Source organism: Balaenoptera physalus (assembly GCF_965194825.1).
Source record: "Balaenoptera physalus genome assembly, chromosome: 5".
In the NCBI taxonomy this organism is placed as follows: Eukaryota; Metazoa; Chordata; class Mammalia; order Artiodactyla; family Balaenopteridae; genus Balaenoptera; species Balaenoptera physalus.
In genome coordinates, this window is record NC_138884.1 from 63,554,960 (window position 1) to 63,576,857 (window position 21,898).

Consider the following 21,898-nt stretch of genomic DNA (forward strand, 5'->3'; position numbering starts at 1 on the left):
ACAAAGTAGCAGCATTTTAGCCCCAGCAATGATAGGTTAAAGCCATGACTTAGGCTCCAGGAATGGTGTGTAGCTCAGCAGCTCAGCCTAGGTAATGACCAGTCAAAGCCACAACTAGGAATACACAGTGAAGTCCAAGCAATAACAGCATTGCTCCAGTTATGGCAAGACAAAGTACTGACTTAATACCTGTGGGCAGGGCACAGAGCAGGAGCTCCATTCTCATAGATAGTCAGGCATTGTGGCAACTCAACCAGGGAAAGCCAGGTACCAGAGTGATGGGGCCCCAAGTGTCAGATCTCACCACAGCAACATTTCCAGCCTCAGGAAAGACACAGAAGCAGGGACTCTGGGCAGCTCTGTCTGCTGTAATCAGTGTTGGTGAAGACTGTGGAAGTCCTCAGTAGCAAATGCTGCAAACCTCTATGATGGTGAAGCTTGCTGGGATTCTCCTGCTCCTCTTCTCCCCATGGGGTGAAATCCATTTGAAGGAATTTCTGTGGGTGCCAAGTTGCTCTGAACTGGAGGATGAGGTGATGGAGGTAAAAATCTTTCCCAAGCTTTTTTACAGGGCCATCCTCAGTTTTTGCAATCTGCAGGGTTTCTGCTGCTGCTTCATTGTAGTCCAGAGCTTTCCCAAAGTAATTTACATTGGTTTGTAGTTGCTCATTTATTGTTTTTGTTGCTTTTGTGGGGGATACAAGCGTTGGGACCTCCTAACCCTCTATCCTGTTGATGTCACATTAGCTCTAATTCTGTGTCAAGGGGACGGCAGACACAAGAGCCTCTCACTTGCCACTGTTGTTACACTATTTTCCTCTCTTACATAATAACTGATTGGCATGTGCAAGGTCATCGACTTTTAGATGGGTGATAGCACTGATGAAACAATATTAAACACCAGTATAAACATGAAGTGTTCTACACTTTGCCCTTTCACTTGATTTCCACAGCTGTGATTATTCATATAATGTAGTTATTTGAGGCATAGGAGTTATAATTTAACATCCTGATTGATTTCTCCTTGGATATAAGCATGAGCAATGGCAAAAGGATAATGTAATTTTTGAAAAGTACTGCATATGAACAAGATGTCTGTGAAATGGCTCTCACTTCTGCTGCTACTACAGCTGACTTGCTACTTTAACTCTGGAAGTTGTGGAAAGGTGTTGGCACGGCCAATGAAATACAGTCATTGAATGAATATGAAGACAATCCTGGATGAACTTGTCATGAGGGGTCATAAGGTGACTGTTCTGACATCTTCAGCTTCCATTCTTATTGATCCCAACAAACCACCTGCTATTAAGTTTGAGACTTTACCTATGTCTTTAACTAAAGATAATTTGAAGAATGCCATCAAGCATTTGATAGAGAAATGGACATATCTGGCAAAAAGTCCATTGTGGACATATTTTTCATCATTGAGAAGTTTATTTTGGGAACTTTCTGACATGCTTATGAATATCTGTAAAAATGTTGTTTCGAACAAGAAGCTTATGACAAAACTACATGAATCAAGGTTTGATGTTGTTCTTGCAGATGCTGTTGGACCCTGTGGTGAGCTGCTGGCTGAGGTACGTAAAGTACCTTTGGTGTACAGTCTCCGCTTCTCTCCTGGTTATTCAGTTGAAAAGTATAGTGGAAGACTTCCATTCCCACCATCCTATGTATCTGCTATGTTTTCAAAATTAAGTGATCACATGACATTCGTGGAGCGGGTCAAAAATATGATGTATGCACTTTATTTTGACTTTTGGTTCCAGACATTTAATGAGAAGAAATGGAATCAGTTTTACAGCAAAGTACTAGGTAAGTCATATTTTTAGTTGGTAGCATGAAGCCCTAACTTTCCTAGTGCCTTGGAAGGTGAGTTTGTATAAAGTAACAGAATTTTGTCTCTTATAAGTGAAACAATGAAATGAAAATATAAAATGATTTCATAAATATTATCAAAATATTAAATTATAGGGTAAGGATAACCCTGTTTCCCATTACTCATACAGATTCTCCAGGAAGTCATAAAACAAAAACTGAAGCACTTAGGACTTCTCCAAGCAATTATATATCCATATTACTAAACTTCTATTTTTAACTTAAAAAAAGTCACTAGAAACCTCATAAAATGCCTTGATAAATGAAGACAGGTAGATTGAAGAGTTACACACATATTTGTAGCACAAGTATCTAGGTAGCATTTAGAAATTGTTTCTACTTGTGTAGCTCGGTTTCTGTATTATATTATATGATATATGATACAATATGATATACACTATACACATACATATATATTTGCTTTATTAGAGAACACATTCAAACATCTTTGGCTACATCATTCCAATCTCCTTTCCAAAAATTACCTAATATATTCACATGGCAATACTCTTATTTGATCTAACTTGTTGTTTTGGTTTTTCCTTCCAGGAAGACCGATTACATTATTAAAGGCAATGGGGAAAGCTGAAATGTGGCTCGTTCGAACATACTGGGATTTTGAACTTCCTCTCCCACTGCTACCAAATTTTGAATTTGTTGGAGACCTCCACTGAAAACCAGCCAAACCCCTGCCTAAGGTTACCTATTCCTATTTATTTTGTTTTGTTTACATTGCATTTTCAATAGGAATAATCCTGTGTTCTTTATTTAGAATATTTAATTACAGTGAGAGAGATGTGGGATGCTAGATAAAGTGACTTGCAAATTAGAAATTCATATATTTATTTCTATACCAACGCAAGTATCAGAATTTCATTATCAAACAGAATAAAGTGGAAGACTTTGAGAATATGTCAGTAAAATTATTACTTTCATTATTCAATACATAATAAAGCATCAGACTTCATTAAAAGAATTATTATAAAAAATTTTAAAAATAATTATAAAATGACTAGCATATTCCAGAAGTAAGTGCTAATATGCAGAGAAATGGTATAGACACAGTTTCTGCCGTCTGACACTCTACCTGGAAAGATAGAATACCAGCAAGTAGTAAAAACTGTGTGAAATTTTTATAATAAGGAAAGACCACAACACTAAGGAAACATCCAGCAGGAATCAGATATTATCCCTGAGGCATTGATAATTAAGACAAGATCTGAAAGATGTTCAGGATAGGGCAAGGGTAGAGGAAGGCACAAAAGAAAAGCAGGTAGAGTAGTAATGACAGTTTCCAAGAAGTCTAAGTTTAACCTGAAAAGGAAGAGGCTGAGTAAAGAGGCAGATGATACTGGAGAGGTAAGTTGGAGACAGATAATTATAAGGAGTTTGAAACATCTAGTAGGAGCATTAGGGAGAAAATTAAAAGGGTAAAGAAAGGGAGAGAGATGTTCACATTAAAGAAAACACACACAGGATGTAGTCACTGGGTTGGACTGTAAAGGGGCAAGAGTGAAAAGGGACACCATTTAGCTGGTTGCTGCAAGATACAGGCAACAATGATGGAAAACTAGAATGCAATGTTCATAGAGTTATGTCCGCACTAACTCTTATAATAATAGTACCAACCTCATATCGTTGTGGGGAAAAAATCTGTTAGTACGTATGAAACACCCAAAATGTCTCTGGAACATACTTAGCGATCCAGAAAAAATATTACCTATTGTCTTTATTGTTATTTTGTTGCTATTCCATACTGTCAATAACCCAATGTGTACCAGTCACATGGATCTAATTTCTAAATTACTAGAAACTGGTTTTCCAATATATCAAGATTATATAATCTAACAAAGCCCTAAAGAGTAGCTATCCCAAGGAGTTGTTTAAAAGTAAATTTTAAAAGTTTTTAAATGAAAAATAAAGGTAATTAAAATTTTAATATGTTTAATAAAACTTACGTTAAATAAAATATAATTTAATACATTTAATTTAAAGTATTTTTAATTTTAAGAATTTTTTAAGGTTTGACTGTCTGATCAGCAAGATGAAATGATAAAATTCTTTTCTAAGGATTGAGAATCTTCACTGCTGCACTAGCCAAAAAGAAGACCATTCTTGAACAATATAAATGTATGACCTAACAATTTTTGGAGCCAAATTCAGCATTTCCTAGCTTTCACATCAGCATTTAAACCATTCCTCATTTGAAATCCCTGGGTTTTACAACTTGCAGAATAAAAGAGATAACTTAGTTTAGTAGGATAGGTGTTTTCTGCCTATACCAACCCTATAGAAAACCTCAGTAAAGCTCCCTTAGGGATGTACATCTCAACATCATAGCTGCCTAACAGAATGAGCACAGGGAAAATATACACTGCATATATAAGAACCATAAACTCTGCACATACACTAAACAGCAAATAATTTGTACCACTTCAATCTGAAAACTTCCCGTAGTTTAAAAATACAAAGAATTCTCAACAGTTTATAGGATGCTATTCCTCATGAAGGAAAGCAAGAATCTAATCTGTTTTAAATTGATATGATCTCTTTTAAATTGACTTAAGGGCTTCCTTGGTGGCACAGTGGTTAAGAATCTGCCTGCCAATGCGGGGACATGGGTTCAAGCCCTGGTCCGGGAAGATCCCACATACCGCGGAGCAACTAAGCCCGTGCACCACAACTACTGAGCCTGTGCTCTAGAGCCTGTGAGCCACAAGTACTGAAGCCCGCATGCCCAGAGCCCATGCTCCACAACAAGAGAAGCCATCGCAATGAGAAGCCCGTGCACTGCAAAGAGTAGCCCCACTCACTGCAACTAGAGAAAGCCCGTGCACAGCAAGGAAGAACCAATGCAGCCAAAAATAAATAAAAGAAGATGTGGTACATATATACAATGGAATATTACTTAGCCATAAAAAAGAACAAAATAATGCCATTTGCACCAACAAAAGCTGAGATAAGATTAGTGAAAGTTCTATGCTACCTAACCCTAGTCTTTGAAAGATTTCCCCGTTCTTATTGCAGGAAAGTGATAGTGTTAGTAAGAAGGGAGGTTAAGAGGAGAGGAATAAGGACAAAGAAAAGATGAATAGTAGGATAATGATAATAATTAGTAATAGTAAATGTTGCTATTAAGTTGCAAAACAAGATTTAAATCCGTCAATGATTGTGAAGATTTCATTATATAAAGAAACTATTCCTTCAATCTACTAACTTTTCCATTCATTATTAGGTTCTCAGAAAATTTCTGTAATTTTTAAAGAATTAAGACATTTGGCAAAATGCTTCAAGAATCTTAAAAATGCTATAGCCATTGACTTCATAGTATACTCCTAAGAAACCATACAGAGAAAATTAATCAAGATGTGCAAAAACAATATTATGGGCAGTAATTCATAAAAGCCAACACTGGATGTAATGTAAATATTCAAAATTAAGCAATAATTAAATAAATTATCATGTGCACATCACACCATTACAATCGTTTTCTCAAAGAATTTCTTATTACACTAAATCAACTATAGTATGAGGTTTAGTTGGAAAATAACAGCTATAATAAGATCACAGTTTTCTTGTAGGATAAAAAATATAAATTAGAATTACAATTTTCAAAATATATGTCACAATGTATATTTAGTTATAGGAGTAAATAAGATTAGAATGAAAGCACAAATTTTAGCATAATGCCATCAAAGTCCATCCATGTTGTCAAAAAATGGCAGGATGTCCTTCTCTCTCATGGATGAATAACATTCAGTTCTCTGTGTGTGTGTGCATGTGTGTGTGTGTATTATATATATCACATCTTTATCATGTTGAAGTATGTTCCTTCTACAGCCAATATGTTGAGGGTTTTTATCAGGAAAGGATGTTGTATCTTGCCAAATGTTATTCTACATCTATTGAGATGATCAAGTTATTTTAAATTTCATTCTATTAATGCAATGTATTACACTTATTGATTTGGGTACTTTGAACCATCCTTACATCCCAGGGATAAATCCCATTTGGTCATGGTATATAATCCTTTTAATGTGTTCTTGAATTTGACTTGCTGATATATGAATGAGAATTTTTGCATCTATATTCATCCTGGATAATGGCTTATATTCAAGATAACACTGGCCTTGTAGAATGAGTTTGGAAGTGTTCCCTCTCTCCTCTTTAATTTTTTTGGAAGAGTTTTTGAAGAACTGGTGTTAATTATTCTTTAAATATTTCATAGAATTTGTCAGTGAAGCCATCTGGTCCTAGGGTTTTCTGTTGAGAGGTTTTTGAAACTGATTCAATACCTTTACTTATTATGACTGTCCAGATTTTCTAATTCTTCCTGATTCAGTCTTGATAGATTGCGTGTTTCTAGGAATTTATTCATTCTTCTTGGTAATGTAATTTTTTGGCATATAATTCTACACAGTAGTCTCTTACGAGCTTATGTATTTCTGTAGCATCAGTTGTAATGTCTCCACTTTCATTTCTAATTTTATTTATGTCTTCTTCCTTCCTTAGTTAATCTAGCTAAAGATTGTCATTTTGTTTATTTTTTTTAAAGACAGAGAAAGACAAATACTATATGATATCCATTTTATATGGAATATAAAAAAGTCAAACTTGTAAAAGCAGAGAGTAATATGGTGGTTACCGGGAGCTGAGGGGTAGGAGAATAGGAGAGATGTCTTTTAAGGGTACAGATTTGAATCTCATAGAAAAATTAGTCCTAGAGATCTAAGGTACAGTACAGTGAATATGGACAGCCATATTATATTATAATCATCAAACTTGCTAAGAGACTACATCTTAATTATTCCAACCACAAAAAGAAATAATAATTATGTGACATGATAGAGGTGCAAACTATCATGAAAAATGACAATCCTATTACAATATATTGAATATAAATGTATCAAATCAATACATTATACACCTTAAATTACATAATGTTTTATGTCAAATATATTTCATCTTTAAAATGTACTAAAAACACCTTATTGGTAATAAATACTAATCATATTGAGCCTTCAGTGAGTCACAATCTTTTTGCAATAGTGACGTCAAAGATCTCTGATCAGAGGAGGATCAAATGGTGGTTGAGCAAGATGATGTGGAGCTCACCTCCCCCCACAAACACATCAAAAATACATCTACAGGTGGAACAATTCTCATGGAAAACTAACTGGAAAGTGGCAGAACTCCTACAAACCAAAGCTGTAAGTAAGATACACACATAATTGAGTAGGACACGATAAAAAGCACTGGTCTGGGACCAACGTCCCTGGGAGGGTACTAAGAGGAAAAGAGAGATTGCACAGGTGGACACTCACTCTGGGAAGTGAGTGGGTCAAGTCACAGACTGGGCATCCCAGTCCTGGGGTCCTACAGGCAGGAAACAAGTTCCCTTGGCTGCTTGGAGAACTGCTGGGACAGATAGAAAGTCTGGAGAAGCCTAGACTCCACTCATGTGGAATGCAAGGGTGCTGGCTTGCCAACAGACAGGGCAGAGAGAGGTCAGCCCTAGTGGCTGCTGCTTCACTGGGCTCCCCAGTCCAAGCCAAGCAAACACTCCTACCCCACCCACTCCACACCACAGCTTGGCCCTGGATCTAGGGAGATTTCCCACAAACTGGGAAAAGATTCAATCTTGGGACACAGAGGTGACCCGGGGCCCGGGGTGTTTGCAGGTGGGATGGTGGAGGCCGTTGTTGGTGCTTACTAAGACAGCACCCCATAAGCAGCCCAGACTTCTGATGGCAGCACAGCTGCTTGAACTCCTGTGACCACAAGTACGCAATCCCAGATGAGCAAATGCTCCAGCCCTGCCCACTTGATGCCACAACCTAGCACTAGATCTGGAGTGACCACAACAGGGGAAGAGATGTGAATGTGAGCTGTGTCTGAGCTAGCCACAGATGCCTACACAAGCAGTGCATCAGACCACTGTAAGCACAGGAGCCTCACTTGCTTCAGCACTCCCCTGCTTTGGGGAAAAGACCCCAGTGCAGGGAGGAGGAAAAACACACACTTAAATGGAACACACAACCAGCTCAAGCCAGATTCTCAACCTTCTGCTCCAGCACCTTGGGAGCAGACTCCACCTGTGAAAGGGTGGAGATGGCCACTGAGCAGAGCGGAAGTCCCACCTCACACCCTGCACAGGCTCAGGCTTCTCCATCACCAGCCACAACCACTACACCAAGGTGATAGCTATCAGCACACCCTAAGGAAATGTGTGACTGGCATCCACATTAAACACAGCCCTCCCACCAAAGGCACACAAGGTCTACATAAGGATGCTTCCACATAAGAACACCACTTCAGGACCACAAGAGATAACTGTTTCACCTATATTCACAGAGACAGAGCAAGTAAAATGAAAAGGCAGAGAACTATTCTCAATTGAAAGAGCAAGACAAAACCCCTGAAAAAAAAATAATGAAACAGAGATAATCAGTCTACCAGACAATGCATTCAAACTGTTGATAATAAAAATGCTAACTGAATTAGGAAAGAGAATTCATCTAAGCACAGATCATTTTAACAGAGAACTAGAAAATATAAAGAAGACACACAAAAAAATAGATAATTCTATATCTGAGATAAAAAGCACTCTAGAAGCAATGAATAGAATACTAAATGACATAGAAGAATGCATAAGTAATCTAGAAAATAGAATGAAAATCACCCAATCAGAACAAAAAACAAATAAATAAAAATAAAGTAACATATGAGATCTATGGGATAACATAAAACATGCCAACATTTGCATTTTAGGGGTTCCAGAAGGCGAAAGAGAGAGAAAAGGGTATCGAGATGTATTTGAAGAAATTATGGCTGAAAAATTCCCAAATCTAAAGAAGGAAACAGACATCCAGGTATAGAAAGCACAGAGGATCTGAAACAACATGAACCCAGACAGACCCAGAATAAGACATATCATAATTAATGACAAGAGTTAAAAATAAAGAGAGAATTCTAAAGACAGAAAGAGAAAGACAAAGAGTCATATACAAAAGAATCACTATAAGGCTATTATCTGATTTCTCCGCAGAAACTTTCAGGCCAGAAGGGGGGCAGCATGATCTATTCAAATTCCTGAAAGGGAAAAATTTGCAAGCTAGGATACTCTACCCAGCAAGATTGTCATTTAAAATAGGAGAGATAAAGAACTTCTCAGACAAGCAATAACTAAAAAAATTTGGCAATAATAAACCTACCCAAAAAGAAATGTTGATGGGTCTTCTCTAAATGAAAAAGAAGTAAGAATCTATAGGAGAGCGATAATCACAGTAGAAACAGCAAATATAAAGTAAGGATTGAAGATCACTTTTTTTCCTGAAGAGCACTTAAATAAGCCAGTATATACATTAAAAGACAAAAAAATATTGCAAAAGCAATTATAACTACAATAAACAGTAAAGGGATAAGCATGAAGATGTAAAATATAATATCAAAAACACAAAATATGAGGGAGAGGAATAAAAAATTAATATCTCTTAGAATGTGTTTAAACTTAAATGACTATTAGTTTAAAGAAAGTAGATATAATTATGGGTTAACATATATGAACCCCACGATAACCACAAATCAAAAATGTATAATAGATACACAAAAATCAAAAAGATGGATCCCAAGCATACTATGAAATAAAATCATCAAACCACAACAGAAAAACAAAAAGAAGAAATGAACAGAAAAAAACTACAAAAACAACTGGAAAAGAGTTGTAGAATGGCAATAAGTCATTAATAACTATCAAAAATTCCTTTACATGTCAATGGACTAAATGCTCCAACCAAAAGACATAGGGAAGCTGATTGGATAAAAAAGAACAAGAACCTTCAGTATGCTGCCTTACAAGAGACTCACTTCAGGGCAAAAGACATACACAGACTGAAAGTAAGGAGGTAGAAAAAGATATTTCATGTAAATGAAAACAACAAGAAAGCAGAGGTAGCAATACTCATATCAGACAAAATAAACTTTGAAAGGCCATAATGAAAGACAAAGAAGGTCATTATAGAATAATAAAGGGAAAACAAGAAGAGGATATTACACTTGTTAACATATACACACCCAATACAGGAGCACCTAAATATATATAGCAAATACTAACAGACACAAAGGGAAGACTTCACAATAGTACTATAGTAGCAGGAGACTTTAAAACCCCTCTGACATCAATGGGCCGATCATCCAGACAAATATCAATAAAGCAACAGTGGTCTTAAATGGCACAATAGACCAGACGAACTTACTTGGTATCTAGAGGACATTACTTCCAAAAAAAAATAATAAATACACATTCTTTTCCAATGCACATGGAATGCTCTCCAATATAGATCACATACTAGGTCACAAAACAAGCATCAACAAAATTATGAGGATAGAGACTCTACCAAGCATTTTTCTGACCACAGTAGTATGAAACTAGAAATCAGCTAAAGAAAGAAAATCGGGAAAAGAACAAACATATGGAGACTAAACCGCATGTTACTACCAAAAATGTGGGTCAACAATGAAATCAAAGAGGAAAAAGGAAAACACCTCAAGACAAATAAGAATGGAAATACAACTTTCCAAAATCTAGGGGTTGCAACAAAAAGCAGTTCTAAGAGGGAAGTTCATAGTGATGCAGGCCTTCCTCAAGAAATAAGAAAAATCTCAAACAACCTAATCTATCAACTAAAGGAATTAGAAGAAGAAGAGAGAAAGCTGAAAGTTGGCAGAAGGAAGGAAATAATAATGATCAGAGAGGAAACAAATGAAATAGACATCAAAAAAAAAATAGAAAAATCAATGAAACCAAGAACTGGTTTTTTGAAAAGTTAAACAAAATTGATTAATCTTTAGCCAAGCCCACCAAGAAGAAAGAGAGGACCCAAAAAAACAAAAGAAGAAATAAAAGAGGAGAAATAACAACCAATTCCACAGAAATTCAAAAAATCATAAGAGAATACTATGAACAATTACATGCCAACAAATTGGACAACCTAGAAGAAATGGACAAGTTTCTAGGAGCATATAGCCTGCCAAGACTGAGTCAAAAAGAAACAGACAATTTGAACAGACTGATCACTAGAAGTGAAATTGAATTTGAAATTTAAAAAGACTCCCAGGAAACAAAAGTCCAGGACCAGATGGCTTCACTGGGAAATTCTACCAAACATATAAAAAAGAATTTATACCTATCCTTCTCAAACTATTTCAAAAAAGTGAAAAGAAGGGAACACTCCCAAATTCATTCTACAAGACCACAATTACCCTGATACCAAAACCAGTCAAAGACAAAAAAAAGAAAATTATAGGTGGATATCATTAATAAATATAGATGCAAAAATCCTTAAAAATATATTAGCTAACGAAAAATATTAGCAAACTGAATCCAACAATACATAAAAAGAATCACACACCATGATCAAGTTGGATTCATTCCAGGGTCACAAGGATGATTCAACATATGCAAATCAATCAATGTAATATACCACATTAACAAAGGGAAAGATAAAAATCACATGAATATCTCAATAGATGCACAAAAAGCAATTGATAAAATTCATCATCCATTCATGACAAAACTTTCATCAAAGTGGGTATAGAGGGAACATATTTCAACATAATAAGGGCCATTTATGACAAACCCACAACAAACATATTACTCAACAGTGATAAGCTGAAAACCTTATCTCTAAATTCAGGAACAAGACAAGGATGCCACTCTCACGGCCTCTATTTAACATAGCATGTGAAGTCCTAACCACAACAATCAGATACAAAAAGGAAATGAAAAGTATCCAGATTGGAAGGGAAGAGGTAAAACTGTCACTATTTGCAGATGACATGATACTCTATATAGAGAACACTAAAGTCTCCACACAAAAACTATTAGAACTAATAAATAATTTCAGCAAGGATGCAGGATACAAGATCAATACAAAGAAATCTGTTGCATTTCTATAAACTAATAATGAAATGTCAGAACAAGAAAGTAAAATAAAAATCCTGTTTAAAATCACATAAAAAATAATAAAATACCTAGGAATAGACTTAATCAAGGAGGTGAAAGACCTACAGGCTGAAAACTATAAAACATTGATGAAAGAAATTGAAGATGATTCAAAGAAATGGAAAGATATCCTGTGCTCTTGGTTTGGAAGAATTAGTATTATTAAAACTGCCTTAGTACCCAAAGCTATCTACAGATTTAGTGCAGTCCTGATCAAAATACCCAGAACATTTTTCACAGAACTAGAACAAATAATACTAAAATTTATATGGAACCCCAAAAGACCCCAAATTGCCATAGCAATCCTGAGGATAAAGAACAAAGCTGGAGGTATAATTCTTCCAGACTTCAGACTACATATACGACAAAGCTACAGTAATGAAAACAGTGTGGTACTGGCACAAAAACAGACACATAGATCAATGGAACAGAATAGAGAGCCCGGAAATAATCCCACACACCTATGGTCAATCAATCTCTGAGAAAGTCAGCAAGAATATGCAACAGAGAAAAGAGTCTCTTCAACAGGTGGTGTTGGGAAAACTGGACAGCCACATTAAAAACAATGAGGTTAGACCATTCCTTTACAACATTATACAAAAATAAACTCAAAATGGTTTAAAGATTTAAATATAAGACCTGAAACTATAAAACTCCTAGAAGGGAACATAGGGCAGAACACTCTTCGACATAAATCACAGCAATATTTTCTTGGATCAGTCTCCTAAGGCAAAAGAAATAAAAGCAGCAATAAACAAATGAGACCTAATTAATGTAAAACCTTTTCCACAGGAAAGGAAACCATTGGCAGAACAAAAATACAATCTACAGAATGGGAGAAAATATTTGTAAATGATCTGACTGACAAGGGGTTAATATCCAAAATACACAAACAGCTCATACAATTCATTATCAAAGAAAACAAATAACACAATCAAAGAATGGACACAAGTCTCAAATAGACATTTTTTCCAAAGAAGATGTACAGATGGCTAACAGGCATTCAAAAATATACTCAACATTGCTAACTATTAGAGAAATGCAAATCAAAATTATAATGATGTATCACCTCACACCTGCCAGAATGGCTAGCATCAAAAAGTCTACGAATAACAAATGTTGGAGAGGATGTGGAGAAAAGGGAACACTTGTAAATTGTTGGTGGGAATGTAAATTGGTGCGGCCACTATGGAAAACAGTATGGAGCTTCCTCAAAAAACTAAAAATATGATCCAGCAATTCCTCTCCTGGGTACATACCTGAAAAAAATAAAAACACTAATTCGAAAAGATACATGCAGCCCAATGTTCATAACAGCACTATTTACAATAGCCAAGACATGGAAGCAATCTTAGTGCCCATTAACAGATGATTGGATTAAGAAGATGTGGTATATATAGATAAATATATATATATATTGTACAATGGAATATAACTCAACCATAAAAAATATGAAATACTTCCATTTGCAGCAACGTGGATGGACTTAGAGAATATTATGTTTAGTGAAATAAGTCAGACAAAGATAAACACCATATGATATCATATATGTGGAATATAAAAAATAATACAAATGAAGGTATATGCAAAACAGAAATAGACTCATAGATACAGAAAACAATTTTGTGGTTACCAAAGGGGAGAGGGATGGGAGAATGGACAAATTCGGGATATGGGATTAACAGATATATAAACTACTATGTAGATACACAACAAGGATATACTATATAGCATAGGGAAGTATACACATTATCTTGTAATAACCTATAATGGAGTATAATCTGCAAATATACTGAATCACTATGCTGTACACCTGAAACTAACACAATGTTGTAAATCAAGTATACTTCAATTAAAAGATAAATAAAATTTCAAAATTAAAAAATATTTTTAAAAAGTTCATTGATCCCATATCACCATAACAAACATAATAATAATGAAAAAGTTGGAAATAGTGCAAGAATTACCAAAATGTGACAGACATAGAGACACAAAGCGAGCCAATGCTGTTAGGAAAATGGTGTTGATAGACCTGCTTGACACAGGGTTGCCACAAACCTTCATTTTGTAAAAAAATAAAAAGCAATACCTGTGAAGCATAATAAAGCAAAGCACAATAAAATGAGATATGTCTGTATCACAAAGCTGTATTTGGAGTTGAGACACAATAAATTGAAAACTGGTATAGCAGACAATAACAGTATTTAAAATTTCTCATTTGTTAGTGTCCCAAATGTTTTTGCATCCTTGGGCACTGCATCATAGAAAAATTCAGGTGAATCAGAGGCATGACTTTCCTTTAAAATGAAGTTTGTACAAGTGGCAATATATAGAGCTCCTGCCAAAGGTGAACTTAAGAGTAGGCCCCTTTGGGTCTGCAGCCCCACTGGTGGTTACTTCCCTGATGTGCAAATATAATAGTAGAATAGACATACTAGCAGACTAGATTCTTGACTTAAGTAATAGCTAGCTCAGTCTTGGTTACAGGGAATCCATTATGTTGGGCCTGAAGGGGAACAGAATATGCCACCCCAAAATATGTCACTTTGGCATATTATTTTGAATTAAAGTTACTTAGGAAACAGCTGGTGCAAGGATACTCTGACCCTCCTTATCCTCCCCGAAAGCAGGAAATAAATCTCCCATGTGAAGCTACCCTCTCTATGACCAGGAGAGTAGAAGGCATCCTTATCAACAGAGATAAGGAATTTAGGGCTGAGAAGGCTATTTAAACAAACCTTGTTACTCCTTCATGAATTTGCTACCCCAAGCCCAAACCCCTTTATCTTGTCTATTCTTCACAAATGTATTCTTTTTTTTTTTTTTAATAAGTCATTTCTCCTCCCTGGGCCTCAGCTTCCTTATCTGTACCACAGGTCTGGCTACCAATTTCACAGAGATGTGGATTACTCTTCATTTTCTTAAAAAATTTATTCAATGTATTTATTTATTTATTTTTGGCTGTGTTGGGTCTTCATTGCTGCGTGTGGCTTTCTTTAGTTGCGGTAAGCGAGGGCTCCTCTTCGTTGCAGTACGCGGGCTTCTCATTGAGGTGGCTTCTCTTGTTGCAGAGCATGGGCTCTAGGTGCACGGGCTTCAGTAGTTGTGGCACGTGGGCTCAGTAGTTGTGGAACACGGGCTTAGTTGCTCTGCTGCATGTGGAATCTTCCTGAACCAGGGCTGGAACCCCTGTCCCCTGCATTGGCAGGCGGATTCTTAACCACTGCGCCACAAGGGAAGCCCCAAAAATGTATTCTTTCTTTGTTTAAAAGGTATAAAATGTGCCTGTTTTGGTCATTTCTTTGAGTCTCATATTTTTATGGGATCACTTATGTACAAAATTAAATTTGTTTTTTTCCTGTTAATCTCTCATATGTCAATTCAATTATTAGATCAGTCAATGAACCAGGGAGAGAAGGAAAAAGTTTTCCTCCCCTACAGGCCCACATGTAGCATTCATCTCTGAACCCGATCTGTTCAAACAATCTGTTCAAACAGTCATCAAACTAGCACTAGAGTGACCAGATATTTGGTGCCTCTTCTATAATAAATATTAAGTCTAACAATCCAAAATATATGGAAATATAGTATTTCATTGATTTAACTGGCAAATCTCTAATTATTAATATGATTAGCCATCTTTGTGTGTGTGTATATGATTAGCCATCTTTGTGTGTGTGTGTGTGTGTGTGTGTATTTGTGTGTGTGTGTGTGTGTGTGTGCGCATCCATTCCAGGCTCTTTTTTGCATATATTGCACACTTTTTCCATTGTGCTTTTTCTACTGACTCTTGTTTGGTTTAGAGAAGTTACAAAAGATCAATTTGTCATTTGCAAAAAATGGCTGAGAGTGATTGGCACAGAAACAAGATTCATGAAAGACAGATAAACTGGTAAAAATTAATCAGAAATTCAAGGTCAGAGAAGATGAACTTTGGAGCTGGGTTGATCAATCATAATGACGACATGCAGGTTGCAAGAGTCAGGATGGAATGAAATAAAAAGGGAGGCAAACACATTGAATCAGATCACAAATACTGCAATGCAGCGCAGGACGGGTAAGTAAGGCCAGGAAAGCAATTAGAAACAAGAGAGCTTTAAAAGCACAATAGATAATCAGGAGGGCTCTGATGCAATGTATTAGCAAATAACACATATTCTAATCAGTTTACTGAAAATTCATAGAGCCTTTAGGTCTAGGGGGCTCTATCAGTCAAGGTTCAGTCAGGAAAACAGAAAATTCAGTAATTCTCTCTACAGCTGATCATGTTCATTCTTCTGTTCGTCCATTCAGTTCCATTTATTTCATATAATCAATGAATGTATTTCTGATTTCTAGAATTTCTAAATGGTTCTTTTTATATTCAACCTTCCCACCCCAACCCATTCTTAACTGCTTTCATCTCTGAACAGTCTAAACATCCTTTTTTTAAAATAAGTTTTTATTGAAAGTATAGTTGATTTACAATGTTTAGTTTCTGGTGTACAGCAAAGTGATTCAGTTATATATATATATATTCTTTTTTGTATTATTTTCCATTATAGTTTATTACAAGATATTGAATATCATCCCCTGTGCTATACAGTAGGACCTTGTTGTTTATCTATTTTATATGTAATAGTTTGTATCTGTTAATCCCAAACTCCTGATTTATTCCTCACCCCTCCTCCCCCTTTGGTAACCATAAGTTTGTTTTCTATGTGAGTCTGTTTCTGTTTTGTAAATAAAATTGTATCACTTTTTAGATTCCACATATAAGTGATATCACATGACATTTGTTTTTGTCTGACTTACTTCACTTAGAATGATTATCTCTAGATCCATTCATGTTGCTGCAAATGGCATTATTTCATTCTTTTTATGGTTGAGTAATATTCCATTGTATAAATATACCACATCTTCTTTATCCATTTATCTGCCAATGGACATTTATGTTGCTTCCTTGCCTTTGCTAAACAGTGCCACTATGACCAACACTGGGGTGCATGTATCTTTTCGAATTAGAGTTTTCGTCTTTTCCAGATATATGCCCAGGATTGGGATTGTTGGATCATATGGTAGTTCTATTTTTAGTTTTTTAAGGAACCTCCATACTGCTCTCCATAGTGACTGCACACCAGTTTACATTCCCACCAACAGTGTAGGAAGTTTCCCTTTTCTCCACACCCTCTCCAGCATCTATTATAGACTTTTTAATGATGGCCATTCTGACCAGTGTGAGGTGATACCTCATTATAGTTTGGATTCGCATTTCTCTAATAATTAGCAATGCTAAGGATCTTTTCATGTGCCTATTGGCCATCTGTATGTCTTCTTTGGAGATATGTCTATTTAGGTCTTCTGCCCATTTTTTGATTGGGATTTTTTTGTTATTAAGTTTTATGAGCTGTTTGTATATTTTGGAAATGAAGCCCTTGTCGATCATGTTAGTAAATATTTTCTCCCAGTTCATAGGTTGTCTTTTCGTTTTGTTTATGGTTTTCTCTCCTGTGCAAAATCTTGTAAGTTTGATTGGTCTCATTTATTTTTGCTTTTATTTCTATTGTCTTGGGAGACTGACCTAAGAAAATATTGCTAGGATTTATGTCACAGAATGTTTTGCCTATAAGCATGCTTACTTTAAAATCTCATCATGATTTTTTCCTCTATCTATAATCCTTGGGTGCAAATCATCCTATTTTGTATGGTTGGTTATTTCCTCATGTGGTTTTCATGAATTTATCTTCAACAGGTGTTTATTTCTGCAAACATTCCACATGTCCTGTATTGTAAAAGCATCCCTTCAGAATGTTTTTTGATTGCCTCTGCTGCAGCCTAAGGGGATGACCAGTTCCATTACAATTTATTTATTTATTTTTAGCCTAAAGCCACTGCGTTCTATAGACAGAGTAAATTTTGATCCCTATTGTTAAGGTCCTTATCTTTTTAAAATTCCTCCCCAAAGCCACTGTTGTATAGCTCCTGTAAGCATGTATTCATGGGATTTCCTCTTATGCTAACAATTCGTGGATATCCTTTCTTGGTTTCATACTTCGCTGTGTATGTTGTTCTATGTTGTCTTTTCTTCAGTATGTATATGCAACTGAAGCAGAAGAAGTACAAAAGGGTTGAGTCATTTATGATCAGCTCAGTCCACTACACTGAATGGAACTCTTAAATGTGTATGTTTGGGGATACGACATTCCCTTTTAATTATTTTTTAAATTTTATTGTAGTCAGAGACGTCTCACATAAATACTTTAGAATTTGTTGAGATTTCATTTGTGACCTTGCGTAAGGTCAATTTTGTAAAATGTTTCATGTGTGTGCTCTTGAAAAGAATGGATATACTCTATATGTAACCGTGGAATTCAATAGATGAATCTTGTTAATTTTTTTCCCAAAACAATCAAATTTCATACTAATTTTTGTTTGCTTGATCGATCAGTTTCCAAGGGTACATTAAAATCTCACAAATTTTTCTTACTTGTTAATTCTTAGTCAATTACTTCTACCCATAGAAATGTTTATCACATTTTATACTTTCCATCTTTCATCCTACTTGTTTGATACTATTACATCAGTTTTCATTTAGTTAGTATTAGAGTGTGTGTGTGTGTATATAACAATTCTAGGTAATTTGTATTATTTATTTCATTTTAAATTTAAAAAATTGTAACTTTACAGTACAGAACCTGTAGACATCATCTTAACCAAGTGATCAAAGATAGTATCACCATTAATGAGACACATTAATATCATGTCTCCTGAAAATGATGTACTGAGAAGAGCACATCACTTCTGCAGTATTATTGCCAAAAGTGCATAATTTGAATTGAATCATAAGTAAATATCAAGCAAACCTAAATTGAGGGTCATCCTATAAAATAACTGGCCAATAATTTATCAAAAGTGCCAAAATTAAGAAAGACCAAAAAAAAAAAAAAACCAAGGGACTATCCAAGATTAAAAGAGACTAGGGAGATATGACAACTACATGCAACATATGAACCTGGATTGGATCCTGGTGCAGAAAAAGTTACTGAAAGAATAGAAAAACCTGAAGCTAGATCCGTACACTGTGGTTCCTACACCCTACCTACTCTCATTCCCCACCCCCACCCCCAGAAACTTAGGGTCCTTTTTTAAAGAAATTGTCCAGAGAGTGAAAAAAATTAACTAAAATCGATGTAACACATCAAAGTAAAGCCCTTCTCATTCTGACATGTATGAGTCCCTTAGGTAATGTGTAGTAATACACACTCAGCATAAAAGTCAAAGCCAGGCAGTTAATAAATCCTTCACAAGTACAAAGAAATCCCAGTGATCCCTTTGATCAGTTGTCTCATTCTTTAATATGAACAAAGATCAGGAAACATTTAGGGATAGCTAATAAAATGGCAGATTAAGGCCAACATAAACACACACACACACACATACACACACACATAAACATAGTGAACAAATGAGAATTTTAAAAATAAAAAGTTTAACCTTATTTAGTAACCACAGAGGTAGTCAAAAATATTTCATTCAGGAAGAATAATATACTACAAAATGAAATGAGAAAAAAGGGAAAGCTCTTGTATATTTCACACCTCTTATGCCCTGTCTCATACCTTTTTAACCTATTTTGTTCATTAGTTTTTGCTGTACCAAGAAGCTTCTGCACAGTTATAATTTGATAGCACAGATCTCTCACTTTCTACATTAGGGCTTCTTTGACACCACTGCATGGAACTGCTGAAGGAACTCACCTAACACTCACACATGCATAATCTAGCAGTATATTGAATAGGAGCCCTCTCCCACCCTTCAGGTGGTCATTTGTGATTATATTCTACATGACTTTTTACTGGGTCCCAGTGGGCTTAAGTTCCAGTTGCTCACAGTGATGATTAGCTTGGTAATATACTTGTACAAACTTTCCTCCCTTCCTGTTTCACCCTTCCCTGTCCCCTACTCCTGCATCCTAGGAGTTCTCAAAATAAACTACTACTTTGTGATCCTTATCTCAGGCTCTGTTTTCTGAAAATAGACTGAGGCAGTTTGTACAAGAACTGGCTCTAAAAAGCAGACCTGCACGATGAAACTTGGAAATTGGCTAATTCACTAATAACTGGCAATAACAATCTCACTGCTGATGACATGTGCAACAGTGATAGCTCCTAGCATTCGATAAAATCACAATTTATAAGATTCACACAACGGGGGAGCAAGAATTGGGGTGAGGTTCATGGGGAAGATAAAGTATTGACTTATGGAGAGTATGGGGACAATGGTAATTACACAGTTTACAGAGTGAAATGGATTTTTTAACAGTTTTAGAAACCTTGTAAAAAGTAAATGACAAGCTAAGTTTAAGTAAATATCAAATCAAAATACACTGCAAAAGTCAGAAGTTCTCCTTGGCAGTGTTTAGAGACTCTTCTGCAACAGCACCAAAACAGACTTAGAATTTAATTGCAAAGAGAGCAGAGATACAACAGAGACTCAACTCACGTCAACAATTTTCCTATACCAAAGTCAGGGCCTAGATAGAAAAAGAATGGGACTCTTGAGAACTGGGATGGGGGAGCGAGCCCGAAAATCCTCAATCCCCAGATTCTTTTGGGTTCTGCTTCCGGGGGTAGGGTAGTGAAGACAGTTCTATCAGGGGTCACAGTAAAGTTACCACTGAACTTAAAGCTATGGCTATCACATTTTGGACTCCTCATATCAGTGACACAGTGGGCAAAGAAAATAGTAACTATTAGTGGGGACAATTGACCCTGATTCTAGTCAGGAGATAGGATCACAGTTCCATGATAGGGAAGGAAGGGATTTACCAGAAACTCTGGATGCAGACGGGTGCCTAAAGTTTAGAGGAATGGAACTCATTTGTTCACTGTGTTTATTCTGGTGTGTGTTTGTATGTGTGTGTGTGTTTAGTTAACTAATGTGTTTAGTTAACTAATTTAGTTAACTACTGATAACTCTAAGAGTGTACTTGCAGCAACCATGACCCAACAAGGGTAAGGTAGTTTGAGGATGAAGGCTCACGCCATCCCATCAGACTAGCAATTTAGAACACCCTAACTGCTGGCCCAGAGAGAGGGAAACAGAATTTGTAGTAGAGGAGGAAGATGAAGAAACAAGTGAAGCTTTCTCTAAAGAAAAAGATAGTGGTAGCAGTGCCTCAGTGGAGGAATTGAAATTAAAAATGTGGCTGGTTTGAAAACAGGCAACAAATTTTATCAGGTTTGGATAAATGAATTAAATACACATTTTCTAAACTTGATAAACCTAAAAACAGCTAAATATTATTTAGCGATATGATAACCATCAGAAGAAACCAAAACTTAGTTAAGTAGGATAATGGTCAGGAGATACTTCTTTTATAATATAAGCCCATGTACACTATTTGATCTACTTAACCACGTATATGAATTCTTAGGTTTTTGCTAAGCTTTTTTTTCCTTTCCCAAATGAAGTACTATCATGAAAATCAAGAACCAGACAAGAATGTTTAGTTGTTAATCTTTAACTATTCAGTACTGTACTGGAAGTCCTGGACAGTTCAATAAGAAAAATATGTAAAAGTAATAAAATTTGGAACACAGGAGGAGAATTGGACATCATTTGTAGGTAATATGGTGTGTTGAGAAAAATCAAACAATTGAAAAATTATCATAGGTTACTATAAGTTCTGTAAGATGGCCAAAAATAAGACTAATATTAAAAATAAATAGACTTCCTAAGTTCAGGGGAAAAAAATCAAATATAAAATATTGTAGAATTTACCACAGTAGCAACAGAAAGCATAAATAAAAATAATCCTAACAAGAAATATGTAATACATATTGGAAGAAAAATATCAAGGTCTATTTAAGAATATGAAAAAAATGGAAAGAACTACCGTGTACCCAGATGGGTAACCTCAGCAGTTAAATTATTCTCTCCAAATTGTTGTATAACATCAATGCATTTATTTCAAAATCCTGAAAATATTTTTAAAAGGCCCAGAAATGTTACACTGTTATTATGGAATATTAAATGCAC

General features: G+C 35.6%; 1 protein-coding gene across 1 annotated transcript in view; it reads left to right on the top strand.

Moving 5' to 3' along the window:
• Nucleotides 1-21,898, top strand: part of LOC309661817 (UDP-glucuronosyltransferase 2B4-like) — a 30,902-nt gene continuing 9,004 nt past the window's right edge. Inside the window, 3 exon segments of the mRNA XM_082463937.1 lie at nt 1-1,196; nt 1,200-1,812; nt 2,425-2,573. Coding sequence (XP_082320063.1) covers nt 1,083-1,196; nt 1,200-1,812; nt 2,425-2,549 — 852 coding nt within the window. The 5' untranslated portion in view covers nt 1-1,082 and the 3' untranslated portion in view covers nt 2,550-2,573.